At 43.0% G+C, this 25,511-nt stretch overlaps 1 protein-coding gene across 1 annotated transcript; it reads right to left on the bottom strand.

Moving 5' to 3' along the window:
- Positions 1-827: 827 nt before the first annotated feature.
- On the bottom strand, positions 828-19,620 carry LOC138604875 (zinc finger protein 638-like). The gene is made up of 23 exons (XM_069676905.1): positions 18,171-19,620; positions 15,213-15,274; positions 14,722-14,751; positions 13,029-13,219; positions 12,473-12,672; positions 11,977-12,192; positions 11,301-11,399; positions 11,075-11,112; positions 10,918-10,964; positions 10,064-10,095; positions 9,856-9,978; positions 9,494-9,625; positions 9,276-9,317; positions 7,959-8,096; positions 7,693-7,857; positions 7,141-7,599; positions 5,435-5,920; positions 5,179-5,352; positions 4,040-4,295; positions 3,669-3,926; positions 2,008-2,133; positions 1,797-1,918; positions 828-1,109 (listed from the first exon to the last, which is right to left on the bottom strand). Exons 1-23 carry the CDS (start codon positions 19,536-19,538, stop codon positions 1,053-1,055), a joined length of 4,821 nt encoding a protein of 1,606 aa, XP_069533006.1. The 5' UTR covers positions 19,539-19,620; the 3' UTR covers positions 828-1,052.
- Positions 19,621-25,511: the final 5,891 nt, after the last annotated feature.

Genomic DNA, 25,511 nt, shown 5'->3' with positions numbered 1-25,511 from the left:
TATTTGTGCACTGTCCTTCTCACATGAAAAAGTGTCGACTGAAACACACCGCTGCTGCGACACACCCCTTAGGGATGGGTCATGGGATCCGATCCTTAACACCCCAACATGCACAAAGGTGAAAGGGCCCATTCAATGCTTCTTACATTCATATTGGGACTGTATAAATAGAGTTGTATTTACATGTGATATATAAAGTTAGTCTGCAGGCTTACTCAGCATTCGTTATTTGTAAGTCTTGGATCTTGTCTGCTGGAAGTTATTTCTACCACAGTTTCCCACAGGAATCACTCCCCCAGTGTTCCAGTCAAAGTACTATTGTTTATCTCTCCGTCACTACAACACCTGTCATCCTACACACTGAGCACAACAAACCAAAGAGCAAGAAGCCTTATGTACACCGGTGTGACATTTTGGTGATGGTATTCTGATTTTGAGAAGACCAAATGCATTTTGGTGTTGATTTGCTGTTTTTGTTTAGTTGTTTGTCTCAGGCCATGTCCACACCAGAGACTGTATAAAAAGATGGACGACATGACAGCTCCCTAAAAGTGAAGCCAAAACATTTCGGGCACCCCCTGCTGACTGGCTGCAGTATAGGTCATAAAGCCCGCCTCCTCCATGTTAACATGTTCCTGTTGTGTCTTTGCGTGCTTGTGTGGATGGGGATTTTTCTGGTAGTGAAGGAGGCCGTGCGCGTGTGTACAAACAAACTTGTATGGTATTTGTTATTTTGTGTATTGTCTTGACTTTTTATCTGGACCTCGAGTCTGTAATAGAGTTTTGAATATAGTTGAATTACATTGTGAATAAGTGATAACAGACAATTTAGTACAAACATTTTATTGACTGAGAGCAATAAACCGTCCACTTTACATACTTTTCACTCGTTTTTTTAATAGTTCATGAAAAATCACAATCACATACTCAAACGGAGACGGGACATGAGGCTAATCTACACCACGGTGAGAATCTGGACCCTTAATGAGAAATGAAGCGACCATACAAACGGAGGGGAATGCTAAGTTCAGTCGGCAGTCTCAGAGCCACATTCAGCTACAGTCACGATTCTTAGTGTCACCGGCCGTCTTCCTGGTCTGGAAGTGTTTCTAGAAGAGAATTAACAAGGAAACTGGATTAGACTGGAACGATCATCCAATACCTCAAATCAAATTTAAGAAGTTACAAAAGTTTTGGATTTGCTGCAGAAGATTTCTTGAGCCAGCGGCCACAAACAGCCTACAATGTAATCTTTCAGGCAAATGCTCGCCATCAAAAGTCGTCCACTAAAAGTTCTTGTTGTTTGCACTGACAGGCTCAGATTGTTATTCTAAGTGTGTGACAACATGACAGAAAGGATCCCTACAGAGATAGACCTTATTGTTACAGAGGAAGATGATTGTTTTAAAGCAGAAACAGACGTTACATCGCTCTCTGCAAACACACCAGACTCCATTTACAAAAACACTTATTTAACCCCGCAGAGCACAAGACTTACTGATCTACAGTGGCTTGTTAACACATATATTGTTGGAAATGAACCAATCTCGGAACCCATCGGCTACTGTCTGAGATGATATAGCCTCTGGAGACAATGGTGAGCATGTCAGGTGTGTCCACTTTAGCCAGCGATTAGCGATAAATGACTTCCGGTGAAGACTTCCTTTTCTGTGCGCTGCATTGGTTAATGCAATGCTTTCTACATTTCTATGTAGAATCTGTAAACATAGATTCGATACGAACTAACCGTTCTTATAAACCAATGTCAATTTTTATAGTGTGTGTGTCTGACCTACCTGTAGGTTCTCGTAGTGCTTGAGGGTTTTGCAGTGGCTGATCTCAGCCTCTTTGGTTCCGCTGAAGAACCTGTTACACACCTTACAGAAGAAACCCGTCTTTGGGACCAAGAACTCCATACCTGTCAAAACACAACACACACACACACACACATCAGATGTTGACCTCAATCAAATGAGACAAGGTGAAGAAACAGAGACAGTGTCTTACCAACTGGGCAGCTGGGGTCAAAAGGAGGAAGGGAGGGGTCCGTGGTGGGGGGAGTTTCTGTCTTTATTTTCTTCCTCACTGTCTCCTCTTCAGTGTTTGTTGGCTCTTCAGTCCTCTCGTGCTTTCCTGTTAGAAACAGAGACCTCGTTAAAACAGACTGATGTAAACAAAAACTGGTCCTGGTTTTTCATGAGCAGGAGCATCCAGATTTCTTTGTAATCGTGCCCTTCAAATGGGATCCTTCCTACCTATCACAAGTACAAATGTTCTGATACCATGTTTTTCCTTGCTGTTACCGATCCGAATTCTAGACTCAAGCTTTGGCCGATAGCAGTATAACTCCGATACAAGTCCACACATCCATCCATTTTTCTCAAGTTATCCGGGGTCGGGTCACCGTGGCCGCAGGCTAAGCAAGTTGGCCCAGATGTCCCTCTCCCTAGCAACGTTTTCCAAGGCCAGGTGGGATGTATAATCCCTCCAGCATGCTCGGGGTCTGCCCCGGGGTCTCCTCCCAGTTGGATGTGCCTGGAAAACCTCCACAGAGAGGCGCCCGGTAGGCATCCTAATCAGATGCTCAAACCACCTCAACTGGCTCATTTCTACATTCTTGTAGTGCCAGCTCTCAAACTTAAGACTGTACACGTCGTCATTTACGGAGGCAGTTGGCCAACTGGTCTAACATTAAAACATTTCAGTTCTTACCGTTTCCCATCACTGTCACTTCTTACATCTGGGTCATCTTTAACTTGATCTTTAAAGTGCATGAACTTTGGTCACTGGACATCTGGATCTTAAAGTTTCCAGGAGACCAGCAGAATACTTTGTGATCGATATTTACATGTTTCATTACCGTTTTAAGCAGCAGTAATAAACTTCAAACAAAAACTCAGCGACAACAGGAGATCATCATTATACACACGGCTACAGACCGATGGTAGAAAGGGGAGAAACGCATTAGTCTCTATGTGATTCACATGGAGAGCTGGTCTGCATCATCCGCTCTGTGTGTGTGCGTGTGTGTGCGTGTGCGTGTGCGTGTGCGTGTGTGTGTGTGTGTGTGTGTGTGCTTCTCTCTTTCTTTTTCTTAAGGAACAACTGATGAGTATTGAATTTAAAAACACATTCACAGAAACCTTGATAGCATATCTGACAGATATTGTGCATAGACAGATTCATTTCATAATGTTTGATGGAAAGAATCAGGGATGCATAGATGCTAACCTGCTAGCTAGCTTGTACGTCCCGAGCTCCAGACTGTAACTGGCAGCATTCATGGTCACATTGGAGGGTACGCAAAAATACTTTTTCATCTTCTGGCCACATAAGTGCCTTTAAGTAATCATGAATGACATCTCGTGTCCTCAGAGGAGCATCAGAGATTTAATTTTTACATGGAGTTTTAAAATAGGAATATAGCTCTCATAATGTGTGATGGAAAAACACTGATTTCCTGAGCACCACACCGTTGCCGGTCAAAGTGTGGTCTCAGACTGGTGCCTAAACCTCTACTTGATAACACATTTTAGGCTGTTTCTGTCGCATTCCTGATTCAATATTGGAACATCTCTACATATAAAACAGCAAATAAAGTCTAAAGCCTGAACGTCCTACCCCTCCGGTGAAGCTGCCTCTAACAAACTAAACCATATAAACTGTACCCGTCTCTGCAGCAGGAGGTCCAGTCTTGCTGTCCTCTTCCTCCTGCATCTTCTCCTCTTCTTCTTGTTTGTTTGACACCACCATCTCTTCCTTCTCTTCTTTAACCTGAATGTTGTTGAGACCATCGTGTTCTTTCACCTCGTCCTCACTCTCAGCCGTCACTACCCCTGTGGCTGGGCTGTTTGAGGAGGACTCAGCTGGCGTGGGGAGGACTTCAACCTTGATGGTGGAGCCCAGTGTGGCTGTCAGTGTGGTTTCTAAACAGTAATGAAAATAATGTAATGATTTTAGGATTGAAAATAAAAGCAGAATGTCATGAAAGATGGTGCTTCCTGTTCATGATCCAGGCTGAATCAGTGTGAGCTCGTACCTGTCTCAGGTGCTTCTGGTTGACAGGTTGGCACGTCTGTTTGGCTGTGGGAGGAGTCGCACTGTGGATCCGGTGGAGGGGATGCTGAAGTGGAGAGGACCGGACCAGGGGCCAGTTCTGATGACGCCACACCGTCTGAAGTCTCGGCTGCTGACACGGTCACAGGTTCAGATTCTGATTCATGCTCTTCAGACTTCACCGGGGTTGCTGCGACGTCTGATGTTCCCGTTTCCGTGGTAACCGTGGAGGGCGTGTCCTGGAATCAGATTACAGGAAGAGGATGTGATGTCATTACAGAGTGGAAATAAGTCTCAGGGGTAAATTCAGAAAAGATCACGTGGGTTTTACAGCCTGTAAATCTGCACGAACGAGACAAAAATATATTTTATAATCAGAGCACCCTCTAATGGTTAAGGCATCTCTCACTGTTCTCAGTGCTGCGGTGCCGTTTGCACATACTTGAATCACTTAATATGCATAAAGTTGGAGCCAAATTGTTCACTTTCTGTGCAAACAAGCCTCATGGTAAGATGTCCAAATCACAAACACCAGCGCTAACAGCCAGTTAGAGTGGATTTATTAACGACTTGAGTAGTGATGCAGCGATTAAAAGGTTTCACTGCTAACCGCGCTTTCAAACATCATGCTTATTGAACTGTGAAGGCTCCGCTACACCGGGCCATTCTGTTCTCACTCTTAAAAAAGGGGCCTGTACATTATTTTTGGCGCAACCTGCTCGGAACAAAAACAAAGTGACACCTGTGCTGCACCAGCTTAATGTGACGTGCTTATCAAGAGACACTGAGGCTACATCAGCTTTACTTTGCAAAGGGGCCACGCAGTCAAGCTTTGCATCCACCAAAGAAACAGAGACAGCGTGGGGGCATTTTGGGTTCACCGAGAATGACCAGGGAGTTATTGACGACGACGGATCCCCTGTCTGCAAAATGTGCCGGAAAAAGTTGCGGCTTAAGTATCAAACACATCAAACTTTATTAACTGAAATTCAGTTTTTAAAAACACTGCATGAGAAATGTTCTCAGATCACGTCGTGATCAGCAGCTGTGATTCAGTCTGTGTGAATTCGTCCCTCAGAGACCCCATTAACTTAGAAACCGTAAGTAGAAGCTAATTTGTACCTCTGGGTCGTCCTTTTGGGCCAACACGGGAGCGTCCTCCTCTCCCTCTGTGGTTTCCATGCGAACATCAGAAGAAGGAGAGCTAGGAAGGTCAGTCACATCTCCCACTTCATCCACCGTCACAAAGTCACTCAGGTTGAAGGGAAACTCGTCGAACTCCTCCTCCTGCTGCTCCTAAACGTGCCACAGGACAAAAACATTACACTGAAGATCAAGCAGGAAAGATTTAAATCACCACTTTGACTTGTTCTTTTACCGTTTTGTTCGCAGCTTCTGAGTTTTTATTCGGTTCGTCCCTCCCGGAGCTCCGCCTGCTTCCCTCCGACCTGCTGGACCTCCATCCTGTCGAGCCTTCACCGTGCATCCTCTTCCTCTCTCTCCTCTCTCTGTCTCTCCTTTCCTCCTCCCTCTTCTCCCTCTCCCTCCTGGCTCTTTCGTCCCGCTCCCTCTCCTTCTTGGCCCTCTCCTCCTTCTCCCAGGCCCTCCTCTCCCTATCCTTCCTCTCCTTCTCCTTTCTTGCATCCCTTTCTTTTTGCTCCCTCTCCTGCTTCTTCGCCTCCTCCTCTGCCTGGTTCTTGACCGGCACTTTGGTCTCTGCCGCGGCTGCTTTTTCGCCCTGCTCTGTCTGCGGTTTTATTCCTTTTTGTTGTCCATTGGTTGGAGCTGTGGTGCTGTTGATTGAATTGCTGGCGGTTCTTGTTCGACACTCCTCAAGCAGCACGTTCACCATCGCCTGAGTAACCTGGTGAAATGGGGATCAAAAGGAGATGTCAGAACTCATTAATGTCAATTTATATGGGCCGGGGCTGCGTTTAAAGACTGGTTAATGTGCCATATTCATTAAAAGACGACCCCCCCTTTTCAAGACTATTTTCCAGAAAGACTTTTTGAAGACTTTCTGTTGTTCAGTAACACACTCACCACTCTCCTGTCAGTCTCTTGAAAGTGGTCCCTTTGAGGACCACAGCACGATTTTCTCTGTTACCATCTGTTAGCTAAGGCTGTTAGCATTTTTGAGACACCGTGGTTCGGCGGCCTGATGATGTGTTTTTCCGGGCTGAGGAGGGCAGGCCCGGTCCTGGGGGACTCCCAGGAGCTTACCCAAAGTGTGGCCCTGGTGTCTTAACCAGGGCTGAGCCTGCGGAGAGCACAGGTGGAAGGGCATGGCTAGCTGCGGGGCTACGTGGCGCTATGGTGGCCCTGTAATCTTTTTGGGCTCGCCATTTTTGAACATTACATTTTGTGACAACAATTATCTTAAAATTAGCATCATAACTTTGCCTCAGAAGTTGGTTAACTCCGCCAACTTTTGAGCCACTTTGTTCTGGACGATCACCGTGTCTCTCCGTCTTTCATCCCCCTGGCTTGGAGTGACGGCTGGCCTCAGTCATGAGGGGTACACTCGCTGTACAGATAAGTGGCGCCGTCTGCTGTTATGAATGTGTATTGGCCTTTAAAAGTCTAGACTCCTAATATAAGATGATCCCGATTTCTCAGATGTATTTCAAGGAGAAAAAAGTGTCTTATATTCAGACCAATACGGTAACTGAAAAGTTGAGAGTAGAAAAATGAGGAGCTGCAGTCACACTGTCCCGGCCACCTTGTCTCACTTCACCATCAATGGAAAGGTTTATTTTAATGTAACGCAGCTAAGTAGAGCGATTGTAAGAAAGCTTCAGAGTTAACCGTTTCTATTTTTTGAGCGGATGAAATTCTGTCTGTTCTGAACTTCCTGTCCTTCCTGAATCTGGAAGCATTTCCCCAAAGACTGTGTGGATGTTAACATTTGTATTGTACGAGTGGTAAAATGGTAAATGCTTTGCAAGAGCTGAAATATTCTGCCCTGATCAAATGTAATCCTTCCTTTCCCACTATTTCAGATATTTTAAGAACCTGAATCTGAAAAACTAGATTGAAGTCTTTTTTAGGATCTGCAGGGACCTTGTGTTCAGGACATTTTACCTTTGGGAGCCCTGGCACAGGCGAGTCCTGGGAAGCTGCTTTGCCATCAGAGGTAGTTAGCTTACTCTCTTCACCAGCAGCAGTTTTGTCGTCTCCTGCTGAGGATGCATCACCATCTTTCTTCTCTTCTGCCGTTTCCATGGCAGTTTCAACAACTGCTGTTTCCATCATGTTTGCCTCCAAGTCTACATCAGCTTTGGCTTCTGGTGCAGCCACAGACTCAGAAGCAGCTTCAGTAAGCTCGTCTTTTTTGACGTCTTTGTTGTCATCTTTGCTACGGCTTTCTCCCGAAGCTTCCTCTTCAACAACCATCTTCTCGTTGCTCGTCATCTTCTCCTCCTTCTCGTCACCGTCTTTTTCCCTATCCTCCTGTAGAGATCCAGAAACCTCTTTAGCTGCCGCCTCCTCTTCCTCTGCAGCTGCTGGTGTTTTGCTGCCTTGTCCATTTGCAGGTGTTTCCTTTGACCAGAGACAAGGAAGCATTGATCAGTTTCACATCAAACACAGACATTAAAGCTGCAGGAAGTAAAGCCAGTGGTGGATTCAACTGACCTCTGATGAGTCCAGGTATGCAGCGATGACCTTGGTCTGTGTGTTGGCTCTGGGGTCGGGCTTGCGGGAGAAGAACAGAGGGTTGTTCTGGATGATGCACGGAAACGTCTGGAAGCGTTTGAAGACGGAGAGAGCCATGGCTGCGGTCGCCATCTCACAAATGACCTGCGCAGGAAGAGACGAAACATCGTGTGAGATTTCTTTACCTTTAAAAGAAGAATGGTGTGGCAGCGGGCTCAGCTTTTATAGAGACAGGCAGCCCTCACCATGCTGTTGAGCACCAGGGTCTTGATGACGGTACCGAAGCGTCGCACCAGTTTCTGGACCTCAGACGAGCCGGACGGCGTGTTGGGAACGTTACTGATCACCAACAGGCTGCTCCAGCCGACTGGAGCGGGACTCTCCTGCAGGACGCAAAGAAACAATCAGCTGTTTGTGAGCCAGCGTACAACCATCAATCAATCAGGTTAATGTTAATTATATGTCAAAAAAATGACGCTGTTACAGCCTCCTGACGCTCTACATCATGATTTGATTTGATTTGAACATTTCCAGGCGACAACTTAGAGTTTCAAGTCACATTACTGTCATTTCTGGCTGACCGCTGGGGTCAGCCCTACACATGGGTCTGCTTCTGACTGACTGACCGACAGTACCTTAGAGCCGTAAAGAGAGAGAGTTGCAACATTGCAATGGCGGATCATGGAGCATATTGGACCTCCACTGATGTGACTCTGTCTTTACGGCTCTGGATACTTTGTTCGGGCAGTAGGTTGCTCCTCCGTTGCTCGTCCGCTTTTAATGCTTTTTATATTTTAATTCTTATTTCCTTTTATTTTTATCTTATTCTATTTAAGTCTTTTACTTATTTTATTCTAGTTCTGTGTTAATTGTTCTGCACCAAAACCACCAAAACAAATTCCTTGTCTGTGTAAACATACTTGGCAATAAACCTGATTCTGTCCTCACCTACGTCTGCAGCGCGCACCTGCTTTCAAACACGTTGTCATCAGCCTCATAAGGACAGTCCTTGTAACACATTGCCCACAAAAGTGCACATTGGCCTGATGCAGTCAGCCACATACGAGGTTTTGACCTCGTCTTGTTAAACTAATAGTTTAATTGTCGTTTAGTCACTGGATATCTGCTCAGCTCAGCTCGCGGCCCCTGAAGACATTGGAGAAACACTGATTTGTAACTAGAAACTGCTTTATTCATTGTTTTTAACCCGTTTTAATTGCCATCTATTTGTTTAAGCACAGCAACGGTGCACGGCGAGAGTCGAACCGAAAATTGTGATACAGTTAATGGCGGTCATACGTTGCATGCTGCCACCAGAGCGCAGAATCTAAACGCGATCATACAGTTTGAGTTACAGTGACGTGAGTTGAAGAGTGGAGTCGAGTGGATTCATGTAAATACTGCTTAAGTCCAGCAACCTGCCAGTGGCGTCTGGCCTTACGCATCTTTTTTGCCAACATAAGATTTTAACCCACATTTGGCGAGTGTTAATTTTGGACTCTGATTACGAAGCATTATTCACCATTTAATGGGACAGTAAAATAGATGGTAGGAATACTCACTAATGGGGCCGCTGATCCCATCAGGAGATTGTAGAGAGCCACCTGTGTAAAGAGATTTGTTTTACTATTAATCATCAGTTATTCTCACACAAACGTTTCAATACAAACTGTAAGTAAAATATCAACGCACCAACAGTTTGCTCATTAAAATCACATTAGATGGAAACAGAGAAAAACATGTTAAATGTAGTTTTGAGCGAAAGTGATGAGAGCCGTACCGGCGTGCTGAGACCGATGCTCTGCTTGAGATGGATTATCTTCAGCTCAGTGTCTCCGATCTTTGCAGGTATAAAGGAGGTGACTTTGACTATCTCCTGTGCTGTCTCCTGGTCTGACACTGACACAAGCACCTAAAGCACAAAGAGGAAGTTTAAAATACATGAAATAGAAACCAGTTAACGGTAAAAACAAGTCAACAATCTCTGCAGAAATCATTCTGTACGGACAGTTAATTCTGCAGACTATATACAACCATCGCATACACGGATTTCTATGTTTTGTTTTGTCATATTTTACATTCAAAGTGTCTTAAATAACAAAGAAAAGATAACTGTAAACCCAAAAGTTAAACTGTACCAACCTTTCCGATTTGTGTTGCCAGGATGATGTCAGAGGGCGTCCCGAACGGCTGCACCAGCTTGATGATGTCACTCTCTGACCAGCCGCTCTCAGGAAGTCCTGTGATCAGCACCGTGCCCTTCAGCTGGAGACAGTGGAGCAGGATGTGAGGGACCACATTTAAATAGACTTTTACACAAGTTATAATTAAGGTGTGTGTGTTCATGTACCTCATCAGAAGTCTTCTGCTCAGCGTCAGCTGCTGCAGTGGGGGGGGGGGGGGCAAAGTGCAAATAGAGCAACAATTAGCACATTTTTAATAGACCTGATCACTGTGAGGTCGCACTAACAACTACTTTTACTTTCAGGTACACTACTACCGGAGGTAAGCATAGACATACAACAGAGGTAAGGCGTTGTGACACACGTGTGATTTCTGTTGGCAGTTATAATTAAAGACACATTGCTAACGTCTTTGATAAACAGCTCCACCAAACTGCAGAGACATTCCCAGGCCAGACAGGATACATAATCCCTCCAGCGAGCTCTGACCTGCCCTGGGGTCTCCTCCCAGTTGGGTGTGACTAGAAAACCTCCACAGGGAGGCGCCCAGGAGGATCCCAATCAGATGCCCGAACCACCTCAACTGGTTCCTTTCAATGTGAAGGAGTCGCGGCTCTACTATGAGCTCCCTCTGGATGTCTGAGCTTCTTACCCTGTCTCTACAGCTGAGCCCAGACACCCTCCGGAAGAAACTCATTTCAGCCGCTTGTATCTGTGATCTCATCCTTTCGATCTCTACCCAAAGCTCATGACCACAGGTGAGCCTTCAGACTCAGCTCCCTCTACACCACGACGGTCCGGTACAACGCCCACACGCAGCTGTTTTTGTACTGTTTGGTTAACAAAAGAAGCTATTTGAAGTCGTCACCATCTTGAATAATCTTTTGAATAGCCCCAAAAATATTCAGCAGATTAATCAATAACGAATAAAATAAGTAGTTGCAGCATTAGTTTCAACTACAATCCAAATATTGTTTCAAATATTATCGTGAGTGGTTATTAACGGCTTTTGTTTTCCTACCAGTGTCTTCCGTGACGGCGCCTTTGTCGGCTCCTGGAGCGGGTTTGCTGTGAAGACACAAATATTCATACCTGAGTGCAGACAGAGCCGGTTTGATGTGCAGGGTGGAATGTGAGTATTATTCATTAAAAGAGAAAATGTTCAAGATGTGACATACCTGCTGTTGGCATCAGGAGACTGCTCTACTTCAGGTTTCTAAAACAAACAAACAAACAAACAAAATATATTTGGGGGCCAAAATGAAAGAAGGCGTGTGTTTGTGTTTCAGCAGTAACTCCTCTTAAAACCATCGTCTGCTTTAACCATATCATTCTGGGAGTAATGAATCAAAGGGTTCCTTCAGCATACAGCATCAGTGCATGCATGTACTCTCTGCACCGTACCTTGGCTGTTGACGCAGTGATTTGCTGCTCTCTGATGGACAGATTTGTGGAGATAGCCAGAGCCTGAGCGTCTTCAGCCTTCACCATGCAGACGGACGCCTGCAGCAGGGGAGGGTGACAAAGACAGAAACCACAATGACATGTGTAACATCCAAGGCTGCCGTTTTCTAGGAATCAGGAGGGACAAACTGCTGAATTAAATATTTTCAAGCATTTCTCGTAAGCAGGGTTAAACTTGACTCAGAATTTAGTCATTTACATCAAACTGAACTGTTCAATTCAACCTTTTGTTCCTTTTTTCAGTTCAGAACACCAAACTCCTACATCAGCCTACAGGAGTCAAAAATGTGTCTGACTGAAGCACATGTTTATCAAAGTTTTCCATAATTACAAGCCAACATTAAAACGTTTCCAGCGGACTTCTTTCTACTACTTTCTCTCATCCAAATTTGGTCACTTCTGGCTCCAGAAAACCAACATGGCGGCGGCCATATTTCGGCTTCATTTAACGTGGTAGAGAAACCCATGAGTGACGTCACGGCGGCTACATCCATTATTTATACAGTCTATGGTTCAGACCCCTTCAAAGCTTACTGCAGGCTCGTGCTCTAAACTTATGAAAGTTAGAGTTTATGCAAAATGCATCAAAAACGTTGATAGTACACTTAAAAAGCACCTTTTGACCTTCTCCCTTCTCACTCTCCTCCTCGGAGCACGGCATGAGGATCACGTTGTTGATTTTGCCAAAGGACCCGACCAAGTCGGTAACTTCCTGTTCGGAAGCATCCTTTGGGATTCCTGTCAGATAAACCAGTCGATCTGCGACGGACGAATCCTGAGAGGCTGGAGTCACCGCTTTCTTCTTCTTCTTGGCTGCTGGAGGTTTGGAACACTAGAAACAAAAAAGCACGTTTTAGAAGAAATTCAACCAATGTTACTTTTTACTGCTTTAATCAAATATTTAAACTGTGAATTTTTGTTCATAATGTCGATGTGGTTGAGAAAATACTGAAGTGACTAGAAAACTGGAAAAATTCAGATCTACATGATTTAAAGCTCCGTGTGCGAAATCAGCCTCTAGTGTCTGTGAGCTCAGCTGAGATCAATAACAAATATTTGGTCCAAATAGTGTTCTTCCACGTCAAGGTTGAAACAGCTAAATAGATACCCACCACGTCAGCGGCCTTGCCACCTGCCGTCTTAGTCGTCTTGGTTCCAGGCTTCGTCCCGCTCTTGAAAGTCTTGGTGAACTGTGATGGTCCGTGTTTCGAGCTGTGACCCGCCTTGGAGTACGACGGGTGTCGGCTCACGTCAGCAGGGAACTTTTTTGAGTCATCGTGTGGACGCTTCAGACCACTGCGAGAGGGATCACCTGTGGACACGCCGTGAAACACAGGAGAGCAGAGAGAAATGGTGTGAAGAAATATTCAGAAATAAAGGAATTTAAATCGGACAATTTTATGAAAAACAGAACGTAAATCAATAAATTTAAATGATTAGAGCAAATGTTTTGTAAAAACACACAGAGAGGCTGCCAAGGTTCAAAGTGGGAGCCCTTTTGCTTTGCTGACGATGTAGACATTAAATATATGCAAACAATGACAAGATTTCAGAGGTGAAATAACACGGCAGTCAGAGGAACAGCTGAGGGGTTCTCTTGTTGCTATGAGGAAGAAAATTCCTGCTTTTAAAAAAGTTGTGCCTTCTGTAAAGCATTGTTGTTTTTACCCGTGTAGTGTTGGTGACGAGGGTGGTGATGAGGGGAGTACGGCCTCCCGTGTGGCCTGTGGTGAGGGGGGCCCACCCGGTGTTTGCTGTGAGGTGGACTCGGGGAAAGAGAACACGAGACGGATCGAGACGCAGGATGGGATGGAGATTGATCCTTGGAATCCCACGAAGCTCGGCTGCCATGTCGTCGACTGGATCAAACACAACATTCATTAACAAACAACGAGGGAAAGAACACAACAACACTGATGCAGGTTAACTTGTGAGTTAAGCGGTATAAAGGCCTTCACTTTCATTGATCAGTGTTTTCATTTCTTTTTGTGCCTGTGGATAAGAGTTCAGATTGCTAAGGCTGGAGATATTCTTGCTTTTTTATCTTGCTTTCACGTACACACCCGTCTGCGTCATGAACATAATTATTCACATATTATCTATGCAGTAGGCGTGTTACTGGAGGATACCTCTAGAGGGCGCACCAGAGAGCTCAGGGCGTATGGAAGTACTATATGTGCAGGATGTAAACAACAGACATGGAGACACTCGAGGAGGCTACTGTTATGTTCATTCTGAGATCACAGCAGAAACAGTGACAGCTTTTGTGTGTTCGGTGGAGAGATCACACCGTCTGCACCGTCCCCACTCCGTCCCTCCAACATGTTCCTCCGGGCACGGACGTAACGGTCCCGGACTTGTTTCCATTTAGTTTTGCAGGTTTCCATGTCGACTTCTAAAACAGAACTTATGTGTCTGCAGCTGTTTGACAGGCATGTTAGTCTCTGTGCAGTGGCAACGACACATCGTACAGATGTGGATAATATCGACTTGGTCTATCAGCTTGTCTTCAGAACTTTCTACCATTGTTGTCCCTGCTGCTGTGTTGAAACTGTCACACACCCTCTGCCTCTACACAGCCCCTACTGTTCATGTGCATACTGCGGCTTGCGTCCCCGTAGCGTTAATTTTTGAAGATGTGCACAGCTGATGCTCCAAACAGATGCAGGAACGTCTGGCAGCCATCATGCACACGCAAATGCATAGTCAAAAGCAAGAATATCTCCGGCTCAACAGATTTGCCAGAGCACTGTTGTGAATTAACTTGTGTATTCAAGAGCCCATAATTACAAATAGAAAACAGACACCAGACAGTTACTATCAAGCCAAGACTATAGGTAGGTTGTTACTGATGTTTCCCTTTTACACCATATATGTAGTTTTATACAAGATATTTGAATCTAGAGATGCCAGGGTGAGCCAATGTTCCCACCGGTTAACAAGCTTGTGACAACACCTGTGTTTAACCATGATGTCACAGACACACATGAGGCTCAATATGAGGACAGCTCCAGAGGGTGGTGTCCGTCTACAAACTGCATGAATCCATGCGAACGCCTCGTGACTTTGATCTTCAATGTTAGCTCCTCCGCCATCGTCTTACCAGTCAACTGCTCTTTACAAGACCGTGAGTCAACTCTTATAATTGTGTTCTCTGTTATCTGGTTCTGATAACGCGTCTGAATTCCCAACAATCTATAACATTGATAACACTGACCTCTTGGCAAACCTTTGTGAAACAATAAATAGAACCATTCTGTGACCACAGTTGTACAGAGAAGTGGCCGTATTTGTACAGTTGAGTTATATGAAAAGTGTTGGACCTGTCAGCTGACAGGAGTGACCCCGAAGTCCTACTGACCTTGGTGGATTTGGCTTCCAGTCAGGGTACCTTTAGAGACACACAAACATCCATTAGAATCTCACAATAAGCAAATACATCGTATCGAACAAAGCTGTTCATTTGCATCTGCAATGTGTAAGGAGTTCATTCTGTGTGGCTCTGAAACTAAATAACAGTATATTATCTCATCTCTATCCGACATTGGATCTGTGGCCTGCAAGTGTCATTGCTCACCCATAACTCTCTCTGTTAGACTGCCAACATTAATGAGTCAATTATGAAGAGAGTCAAATGTTTTTTTCCCTGAGGGTACGGTGGACTGAACCATAACAAAACAGGCAAGTTAAAACTAAACTTGTAGCAAGAAGATGAACTTGTTCGTCTGCATGTCGTTAATGTGAAAGCAGTAAAACTGTAAGAGAACTTAATAAACCAAGCTTCGTTCTGTGCAGTGTGCTTGAGAATGACAGTATTGAAAGTATGAGTGGGCTGCATTAAAATGTCCTCACTTGTTGCGCAGGTCTCTGCAGGCAGCCGTGTGGTTGACGGTGTTAATATGGTCAACCCAGTCCTGAAGAAAAACAACAAATAGGACAGGAAAGACGTCACAATCAGACATACAATCCTCGACAAAGCTCCATCACACATTTAACATGTATGAAAAATCAACAACTGACTACATGTTAAACCAATCAGATTCCTTATTTATCTACAGTGAAGGACAAAGGCTGAGATGAGCAGTTTCTTTGATTCCATATTCAAATGATGTTTAGCATGCTCTGTATCCATTCTACCTTTCATTATTTTCAGTGGGAATATTGATCTAAATAAGTGACAGAATATAAATCACAGACAGAATCAAAAAAACAAAAATAAAACAAATTACTTTGTGACTTTCTGATGTAAATGCTCATTATGTTCCGAGGTCCCTAAGAGGGACTAACCATGTATTACACCATAGTCTGCTCATTCACCAGTGTGTTTCCTAAGCTATGTAGAATTCGTGATAAAGGGAAGTAAACCCTGTGTTCACCAAGTTTACAATGATTCAGTCAGAGTTGGAAAAACCTAAAATCCTGACATTAAGTTTTACCAAGACCACTACATTCTACTAGATCATGACAGTCAAATGATTCACGATTAAGTGGACTGATATTCACCAGGCTGGAACCCTTATAATGATAATAACACTCCTATAAATCTAAGAAAACCTTTATATAGACAGTATGAGTCTTGAATGAAAAAGGACTCATTAAATACTTTTGTCTGAATACACCAAATCTTTGAAAATTCCACACTTGCATCCTTGACAAATTGGACATTCACATTCAACTTTAAGTAATTACTGTTGTGACACTGAAGACAAACCAGTTTAAAATGTAGGCATAAAAAAAACATTTGAGAACACGATTAACTCCACTCCAAAGCCAGAGACCTGAACAACGGAGTCTTTAACAACAGTAATTACTATATTTCAATTAGCCTTCTAATCAGTTCATAGAAACTTTTTGAATATATTTGTCCAAACAAAACAAATCTTTATTTAGAATATATAAATGTATTTGTAAACATGCAGCTAAAGTACTTTTAAATTGAATTGTCCTTTATATCAATAACCTGGATTCATATGCCAAATGAAACAGCATCTCAATACCAATTTGATAATCCTAGTTACACTATATGTTGTTGCAGGCTACAACAGATAAAATCAGTTATGAATAAAACAACTGTGTATTTGTAGAACTAGCATTGTTATTGTAAAGCTTTGTGTGGTGTGGTTGGCTTGTTTTCCTTACACCTACTGCATGAGTTAATTAAATACAAATTATTTGAGTAAAATAAATGTTGAAGTGTCTTCTTTATACGTCCTCTGAACTTCAGACCGGTCTGGTGTCTGACAAACATGCCGGATAAATTACGGTTTGTTGAATCTCATAAATCCATTAGCAGGGCTCGACAGTAACATCTGCAAGGTTGCATGGAACCATTTTGTGAAATTGGAAACCAATTCTTGGCCTTTGGTTTCCTTCAGTGGCAACCAAAAATGTTTTCATATTTGTTGTGTTAGTGGTTAACGTTTGACTGCTGTATTCATTTCTGATGGATCTGTGAAAAAATATGAGCTGCACTACTGGGGCTGTCAAGATCAGACCAGAACATCAAACTTTGATACGATAGGAGTATAAAAAAAAACCTGACAAAAACAAGACGTCCCAGGCACACAAAGGAGGATCATTTCCAGCCTGCTCAAAGTGTCACTAACTAACTCTCCGACTAACTCCCCCGGCCTCTGCCAATTGTTTTTTATTAATTAGCCATGTTCGGGATGTTTGCAGGCATGCATGTGGGATGTAACTCGTTTTCATTTACCATTCAAGTCGCTTAACCACCTCTGCTGTCTTTTACTCAAGTCACAGCTTTGGCTTAATTTGGTAGTAGATCTGTTTTTAAATCTTGAGTTGTTTCGATGCTTTCGATTGTACAATTAATGAAGATTGAGTTGATGTAAGCATGTTGTATTAAATCATTTCAAATCATTGGTACTTTTGACAACCCTGTGTAACTGGTACTTTCAATACGAGGTGTGGAGAATGGATATGTTATCTAATAACTTAAGATTCATATTCTATAAAGTGACAGATAAAAGGTAACATTTTTCCAGTTTGGCAACCAGAAGTTGATGCCTGTCTCTAACCTGGCAACCACCTTAAAAAGTTAGTGTTGAGCCCTGCTAAGCACTTTTTTCTTCCCTACATTAAGCTTTGTCATAGTTATAATCAATTAAACCTTTTTTTCACAACATAAAACCTGTAGTTTAGAAACTGTTCCAAATTTTGCTAAATTTTTCTCATCTTTTAACACTTGGGATTTATCAGTTGTTGGCTTAGTACTATAGGCTCAAAAAAGAAAGGGCTCTTCTGGCCTTTCTCAGGACACCTTCACAGTTTGAAAGCAAGTCTTTTTTAGTTCACCAGACAGTCGCCTCCTGAATGTAAAAATGTTCAGTCTGTGTTTTTCTGCTCATCATTTCTGGCATTTACTAAAGTCAGAAGATCCTAATTTGAACAAGATGATGAAACATCTGAGTGATCAGCATGTTGCAACACCCAACAATCAAACAACCGCCCACATCATACTTTTCCTTAATGTAGCAATGTCAGAATGGTTCCACTCAGAACAAGACGTTTTCATAGCTGCGTTTAAAGGAGCTTCATCACTGACTACACTTTTCGTTCATGATGGTGGCCATGCGTGCGTATCACAGTTAACAGATGCTATTCAAACAATGAGTTGTTCTGGCTAAAAGCTAGTTGATTTCAATGGGAAAACTATGCAAAACACTATTTGAAAGTCCTGAGAATCTCTCTCATCTTGACAACTGTCTGGTGAAGCAAGGCTACTGACTCAATTTCAATATGTGCAAGTATTCCGTTTGGAAATTGGTACGAGGGCTTGTTGGCACTCACCTTTTCCTGATCACACTGTGTGTGGCACAGCGAGCAGGTATGAGGATACACCTTTGGAGACACAGCTGAGAAATCACTTATCATGGTGGGGGTAGGTAACTTCTTGCTGCTGCTGTGTGGTTTTGAGCTTGACGAAGAGGAGAGCGATCGTCTCAAGGAAGCCTCGCTTCCGGTTTCAGATGAGGGCCTAGGTTTCGGTCCTTCCCGCCTGTAGTCTCTGTCTAGATTACGAGGCTTGGATGATGGTGGAAATTCTCTCCCCGGCGACCGATTGCTCTTGCGATGGTCGCTACTTGTCCTGCGGTAGTCCTGATCTCCGTGCTTGCTTGGTTCGGTGTGTTCCAAACGTACCTGCCGTCTTTCAGCTTTCTCTGCTTTTGAAGCTGATGAGGATGGCAATGAAGATGGGTACATTTTAACTGTCCTTTCACTGGAGAGCTGTTCTCTTTTGAAAGTCTTTCTTGTACTAGATTCATCCTTTGCCCGACTGGCATGACCATAGTCAATGACTTTACCAGCTGTCTGTGTAACAGTAAGAAGGCTGGGCACTTCCGGGGAGCGTGAATGTGTCAATGGTGAAGAGCGAGAAGGAGGTAGCTGTCTTTCTTGGATGCCACATGAGAATGCAGATGATGAAGCAGGCGCTACAGTGTTCTGTGTCCCCGACTTGTTGATTTGAATATCACGGAGTATGAATGGTAAAGTATCAGGGGTTAGCTGATCATCAGGGTAGTGACTCAGCACTTCTAAGTCCTCATTTGAAAGTCCAAAGCTAGCCAAGATACTTCCTGCGCTTTCTGGTGTGTACATACCCTGACTATCCCCACTGCCCAGTGGATGCCGGGCTTGGGGTGACTGCAAGTCACTTATAGAGGTTTTCCAACTTTGGATACTTCCTGCGTGGCTACTCTGGGCCTGCTGTTGAGGCCCGTGGTGTCTTTGGGCCTGGTGGCCAGCACTAGGTGGAGGACTGGAAAACAGTTTAGTTGGAGGTTGGTAACCCGACCAGTCTACTCCTTGCTGATGGGCAGACTGATTATCAGAGGCATGCGTTACTGGATTAGAGCCAAAGCTTCCATGTTGACTGATCACAGAACCGGAGCTTTGGTTCTGGTTCTGGTGTTGGTTTGGTCGGCTCATGTGGTCAATGAGCCGGTGGTCCATGTCCCTAGCACCACGGATAGCCAGGGCAGACTCTAGTTCATCGGGGAGCTGGGTTGGACGAGGAAATTGGAAACCCATCGCGTGTGACAGCATATCAGAAGGATTGCGATTCTGATGTTGACTTGGAGGTGGCTGTTGATGGGGGGGCCTCGGCCCATTTGAGAAGGACTGTGACCCCTGTTGCTGGGAGTGGTGGTGATACATGGCAGCGGAGAGACAAGGTTGTGCGTTTCTGTAAGTTTTGCCGTTTGTGTCAACGTTACACCCAACAGCTGATACCTGCTGTCTATTGAGAAGACTGAGGAGGGCAAGGTGAGGAGGTAACGCTGCTGCAATCCCGTTGTTTTGACACTGGTTCCCAACGGTTATGGTCGTTAGGGTAGCAAGCTGCTGGAGAGCAACCTGTGCCTGAGTCGCAATCTGAGCCAATCGGAGAGCTGTTACTGCAGCAGCACTAGCCACAGGTCCAAATATGAAATGGGTCCCTCTGGCGATGGAGAATGTTGCGCTGGGCTCCAACCGAAGTGTAGGAACGAGGCGAGAATTACTGTCTGTGCGCACAGCAAGGCTGTGAGGTGGAAAGCAGAAATAAACTATTACAGAGGAACAAGCTTTATCTTTTCATTTCAAAGGTAGCTTTCAGATGAAGTCCTTTTTCCCGCTCACATTTCTAAAAGAAGTTGGCACAGTCTTCATTTTTGTGGGTTCATCCCTTTAAAATTTCAAAGCATCAAAAAATGATCATCATCATTAAAATCTCTTTCCTGGGTTGAAGTGTGCCCACAGAGTTTTCTTTCAGGACATTAAAGCAAAGCAACATTATGCAACAACACTGATTCAATGATAGCAAGAAAAACCAAAACAGCAGATATGGATTTAACCTACAAGGACACAACAAAGACGCACACTCTGAGCCTGATAGAAAACAAAAAATATAACGCCTTCAAACTTGCTATTATAGCTTTACCTGAGAATTTCGTCAGTCAAATCTGATTGGGCTGTTCAATAGTAAGTTTAAACCATGCATCCCATTCCATTTTCAGGTCATTGCCAGGTTATCCTCTAGCAGCCTAAATGAGTCTAATGTAGAGGCACGTTCATCAGAGTTTAAAAGAAGCAACTGCTTTTGACGGCACACTGAATTCCAGCCAACTACTTTTCTAAGACTTCAAAGTATAGTTTCTCTTGAAGGAGGAGAAGATAAGATCTCTGTGGATAATTCATCTCCTGATTATAACTTTGTGAATGATGAACACTGACTCAGCCTACAACCTGCCATGCTGTTGCTCCTGTATTACTGTATAATGACAGTAATTTAAAAAAAATCCACTTACAAAACGCGAGTCGACTCTGCGTCTCCTTGACTGATGATTCCAATTGTTTTCTTTTAGGGGGCAGGTCTACTTGCCAGCCTTAAAGTGCAGACAGCATTGCAGCTGAGTGGACTCTATCCAGCGGTTTTGCCAAATTGTAAGTTTCTTAGAATCCAGCAAACACAGTCTGTTTTACCCTGAATACCTCAAACAAGTTGTGAATACTTTACTTTTCTGGCATTAAACCAGTAAAACACCAACAGTAACATAAGACTGTGATGTCTGATGTGGGCCTGTTTGACATGTAAGCTATGTTAGCAAGACCTGGGCCTAAAAAAGCTAGTGCATTAGGTTTAGGCTTTTAGAACACTATTATCACCCATGACAAAGGTCCATGTGATCCAAACATTAGCTTGAGTTTTGAATCAGCATTCAACTCACCCTTTTTTTCTTTAACCTTCATGTAGCCTAAGCCCCATTTGGGCTAGATGGGGTGTTGTTTTACCTGTAATAAGATCTACCAAACTGCCTTTAAAATGATTTCATTAGGATTAGATATATTATCTGTGTTAAACAGTGATAGAATATTGGTCTACCCTGTCATTGTGTTCTTTTTCAAACTGTTTAAAGCAATAATCCAGTTGTAAATGCAGCGGCACAATTCAGACAGACTGCATCACGTCGCTCTGCAGAATCAATTTGGTGAAGTTAAACAGGCATTTAGGGGACGATTATTTTAATAGACCAAGCCAGATAAGCTTTGACCAAATAAGAGCTTTTAGGAAATAGTTGATCTTGCATGCAAAACAATAGAAGAGACAAAGGGATTGTTTTGTTGCTTATCATCTCAATGGATATTTGTTAAGGAGGTTAATAGGGCAATGACTTTAAGTTAAATTGAAACAATGCAACATCTAGCTAACTGAAGGAAACATAACATGCAGGTTGACACGTCATTTCCAATGCAAATGCATACAAAAAGGTAGGAAGAGTCTTAAAGATGATAACATGCCAGAATATCTACTTCAATCAGACAGATTACTACATGTTTAAAAAAATGTTTGACGTAGAAAAAATACGTTTGGCTTATTGAATAAAGAGTTCTGAATACCTCAGTGTTTCCTTGTGTTAATGACTTTTCAAAGTGCTCATACAGTTATTATAAGGGACATCTATAGCATCCACCTGTAATTTCTCAACAGAAATGTGCATTCATGGTCTGAACAAGCTGACCGTTAGATTTAGAGCACTGCACGTAAACTTACTTTTATATCCCTTTCCCACCAAAATTAGCACGTTGATGCAGGTTTTTCAGACCCGGGAAGACCCGCTAATAAATGTTGATTGTGTCTTTTCCCATTGATAGTGAAGTATACCGCTTTCGGCCTCTTTTCTGCTGCGTCACGGTGGTTAGGTCTTCTTTATTGTATCTATTACTCATTCAGTCTATCTATCAAACCTGGTGCAGACAATTTTGGAACGATGTTTGAGCGCTGACGAAGATGGGCCAAATTTGTAGCTGAGATGACAAGGAGTCCCAAGTTACACATGGAGCATAGCATCACAGGGGAATGCCGAGTGGGAAAGGGGCTTTAGAGGCCGAACACTCGGGGTCAGCAAGTAGATATTTTAAAGCTAAAAAATGTGATTTCTGTGGCAGCATATGAGGCAAGGCTCGACAGGTTTTTTTCTTTACATAAACATAGACAATCCACAACAAATCAGAAAGTGGAGAATAAAGATAAAACTCAGAAGTGGAGATGCAAGTCAGCTGGCTTTGAGGCTGCTGTTTTGTTAGAGGGAAACACCTGCAAGTATATATTTCACCATCTACATTTCTCATATCTGTAAAAGTGTCAGGGTACAGCCAGGGCTGGACTGGTAATCGGGCATACTGCTGGGGAAAATGCATTTATTGCTAATGACTGGTCCATAAAGCAAGGACTGCTGCCCAATAGCAAATTTTCTATAATATCATCTGTAAAGTAACTTACAGACAAATACAGTGGTGTACAAAGCACTGTATTTAGAAATGCAATATAGTGGAGTAGAAATACTCAAGTGAAATACATGTGCCTTGAATGTTAAGTACAGTATTTAAGTAGATGTATTTAGTTACATATCACAGTCAAAGCCGATCCTGGCCAAAAATGCCAGTGCTGTCTTTTTTTTTTTTTTTGTCCCAGTCCAGGCCTAGGTAAAAGTCAGACGAATACTACCCTGCTTTATTCCATTATGACTCAATTGAAGTATTGTGTTCATGGCTGCAAAAGTGCCCCTACATGGCGCCTGACGTTAGAATTGCAGCCGTTAAGTGCTACGGACATGCACAACTGATACCTTTCTGAACGAGGCTAACTTAAAAGCAATCGACTGATGGAATCAATAGAGCTCTCTTACTATAAGCAAACTCTCTTACTATAAGCAATAGCCGTTATTGTGATTACAGGGTATGGAATACAGGGTCCCCCTACGCACACTCGCAGAAACCAGCCATTTTGGGTGTTTTCATTATCTAGCTGAGTTAGCTGAGCTAGCTAAGTTAGCTACCTACAGGGAGGCATATCATTCCGTAACCTCTTATAGACACTCCTTTCGTTTCCGAGTCTGTACCACATGTAATAAATACCTTTCACAATGAGGTGACGTTTGTCTTTGACGTGACCGACCGGATAGTCTCGATCCTGTTCAGCAAGCAGACATTGGTATGGAAATTACCCCATGTTCCGCCATTAGCAACAACGACATACACTTCCGCACCGGAAATTTCAGAATAAAAGCATTATCTTTAGAAATCCGACGAAATCGTTTAATAAGATAAAAAAAGAAGATGAAGAAGAAAAAGAAGAAAAAGAAAAAAATCAGTGAGATTGGATTTAAAAATACTTTCAACCTACGTATTCACGCCTGTGTACATTGTATTTGAGAATCTTTTTACACCAAATTGTGCCTTGTCAGGACTTAAGTTCATGTGTTTTTAATAATGTTTGTGTTCCAATCTATTGCATACAGGCATAATTACATTTTAGCTGTGATATTCTTGTCAAGGGAATGAACGCATTTGTGATTTTATGGTTCCAAACCTTTAAAATATAGATATTAAAAGAAGATGTAAATATATAATCTTGTTTCTTTTATGTTTGCCAAAAATATTGATCCTTTCCCTCAAAGAAGTTATCCTTTTATGTTTTCAAGCCGCAGAGACACTGAAGCCCAGTGTATTGCATAAGCTATCTTAGTAGGCCACTGCACACACACATACACAAATCTTGCCCAGTATTCATATCCTCTTTCAACTAGTGTGATGGAGGAGGTGAGAGAAACATTTGTCAGTCATAAATTGAAGTCCCGCAACTCTTCTCCTTCTTAATAACCACATCTATAGCCCCCCTCTCCCTGAACATATATTATTGTGATGGTTACATGTTGAGCCAAGAGCGGACGCAGGTTTCTGGCCCCTGACAAACAGAGAAAAAACTTGCCGAGTGACTGGAATGGAGAAGGGACAGAGGGAAAATACAGTGCATGATAGAGCATGTGATGAGCAAGCAACAGTCCGGGCATGTGACAAAGATGATACATGCACGACGGTAAGTGATATCTTGTTCGGCCCTCAGTTGATTCAGCTGCTAGGTTGTTCCCATTTGAGATCGTGAATCTCAGTGGATCGCCACGTCATGCAGAATTCACCAGGCTTTTAACCCTGGGACTCATTTATTTAGAGAGGTTTTAGACAGTAAGGTCAAGGCTCTAAATGGTCCACTGTGACAAAAGTTGATATGATGATATTTCCTTTAATGAATAACAAGACAACTATTTGGCAACAAGGGTAAACTCATTGGTTGGTTCCTGGACTATAGATTTAGCGGTAAATTGATAAATATTGGTGTTTTAATTTGATCCAGTAAGGCTGTGAATTGGTAACAATCTGGTGATACAATACGTACGAAACAATACAGGGGTTATGATTAAATATATGATGTTATTGTAAGCAAAAATCGGAGTAAGAGCACTTTTTATGCAATCAGAACAATGAGATCTGCACTTGTTTTAATCTGTGTCTGTAAAATCCAACATTTAAGCACTACTTTTAAAGCAATATAAGATAAGGAATTCAAATGTGCCAGAAAATCTTCTAGTTAAATATGTGCTTTTTAGAATAAATAGAGAATTGATATTTACCTACACCTGGAGTGTTCATCTATTAGAGCAACAAAAAAAAGGTTTGTTTAATATTTCTGTCAATAAGATTTGGACATTTTTCTTGTGCCACACACACACACACACACACACACACACACACACACACACACACACACACACACACACACACACACACAAGCACGCCACACAAATAGCCTGTGTGGATGCTAGTAGCCTGTCATTACTGTGATAAGCCAGCAAGGGGAGACTGATTAACGGGCAGCGAGGCTGAAGAGAAAACAAGGTGACAAAATGAGGTGAAGAGGTGCAGAAATTATGAGTGTTTGTGTCTGTTTGTGTGAGGGCCAGGAGTGACATACAGATGGAAGGAGCAGGAACGCGTCGGCCGAGGCAAGCTGACAGACAGATTGTATCTGAAAAGGACAGAATTGATTCTTCTCATCAATGGGAATACATTTGAAATTTGAAGGCTATCAACAGAAGCTGAAAAAATGTGAGCATAATGGCTCAGTTCAACCCACATTTTGTATCAAAATATGAATTTTAAAACTATCAGCGTGATCAGCTGGTGTGTTACGGGAGGTGCAGTGAATCTGTGGGGCTTTACAGCTATGCTCAACTGACAAAACCACCTGGACAGTGCTGAACAAGGATGTATTACAATAACTGAATACTGGACTCCTAGATTCATGCTAATAAA

This window comes from Semicossyphus pulcher, unplaced genomic scaffold (genome assembly GCF_022749685.1).
Source record: "Semicossyphus pulcher isolate SPU_LCO1_2020_fin unplaced genomic scaffold, fSemPul1.0.p SCAF_27, whole genome shotgun sequence".
In the NCBI taxonomy this organism is placed as follows: domain Eukaryota; kingdom Metazoa; phylum Chordata; class Actinopteri; order Labriformes; family Labridae; genus Semicossyphus; species Semicossyphus pulcher.
Note: the sequence above shows the minus strand (reverse complement) of the source record. Positions and strands in the feature narration are given on the sequence as shown.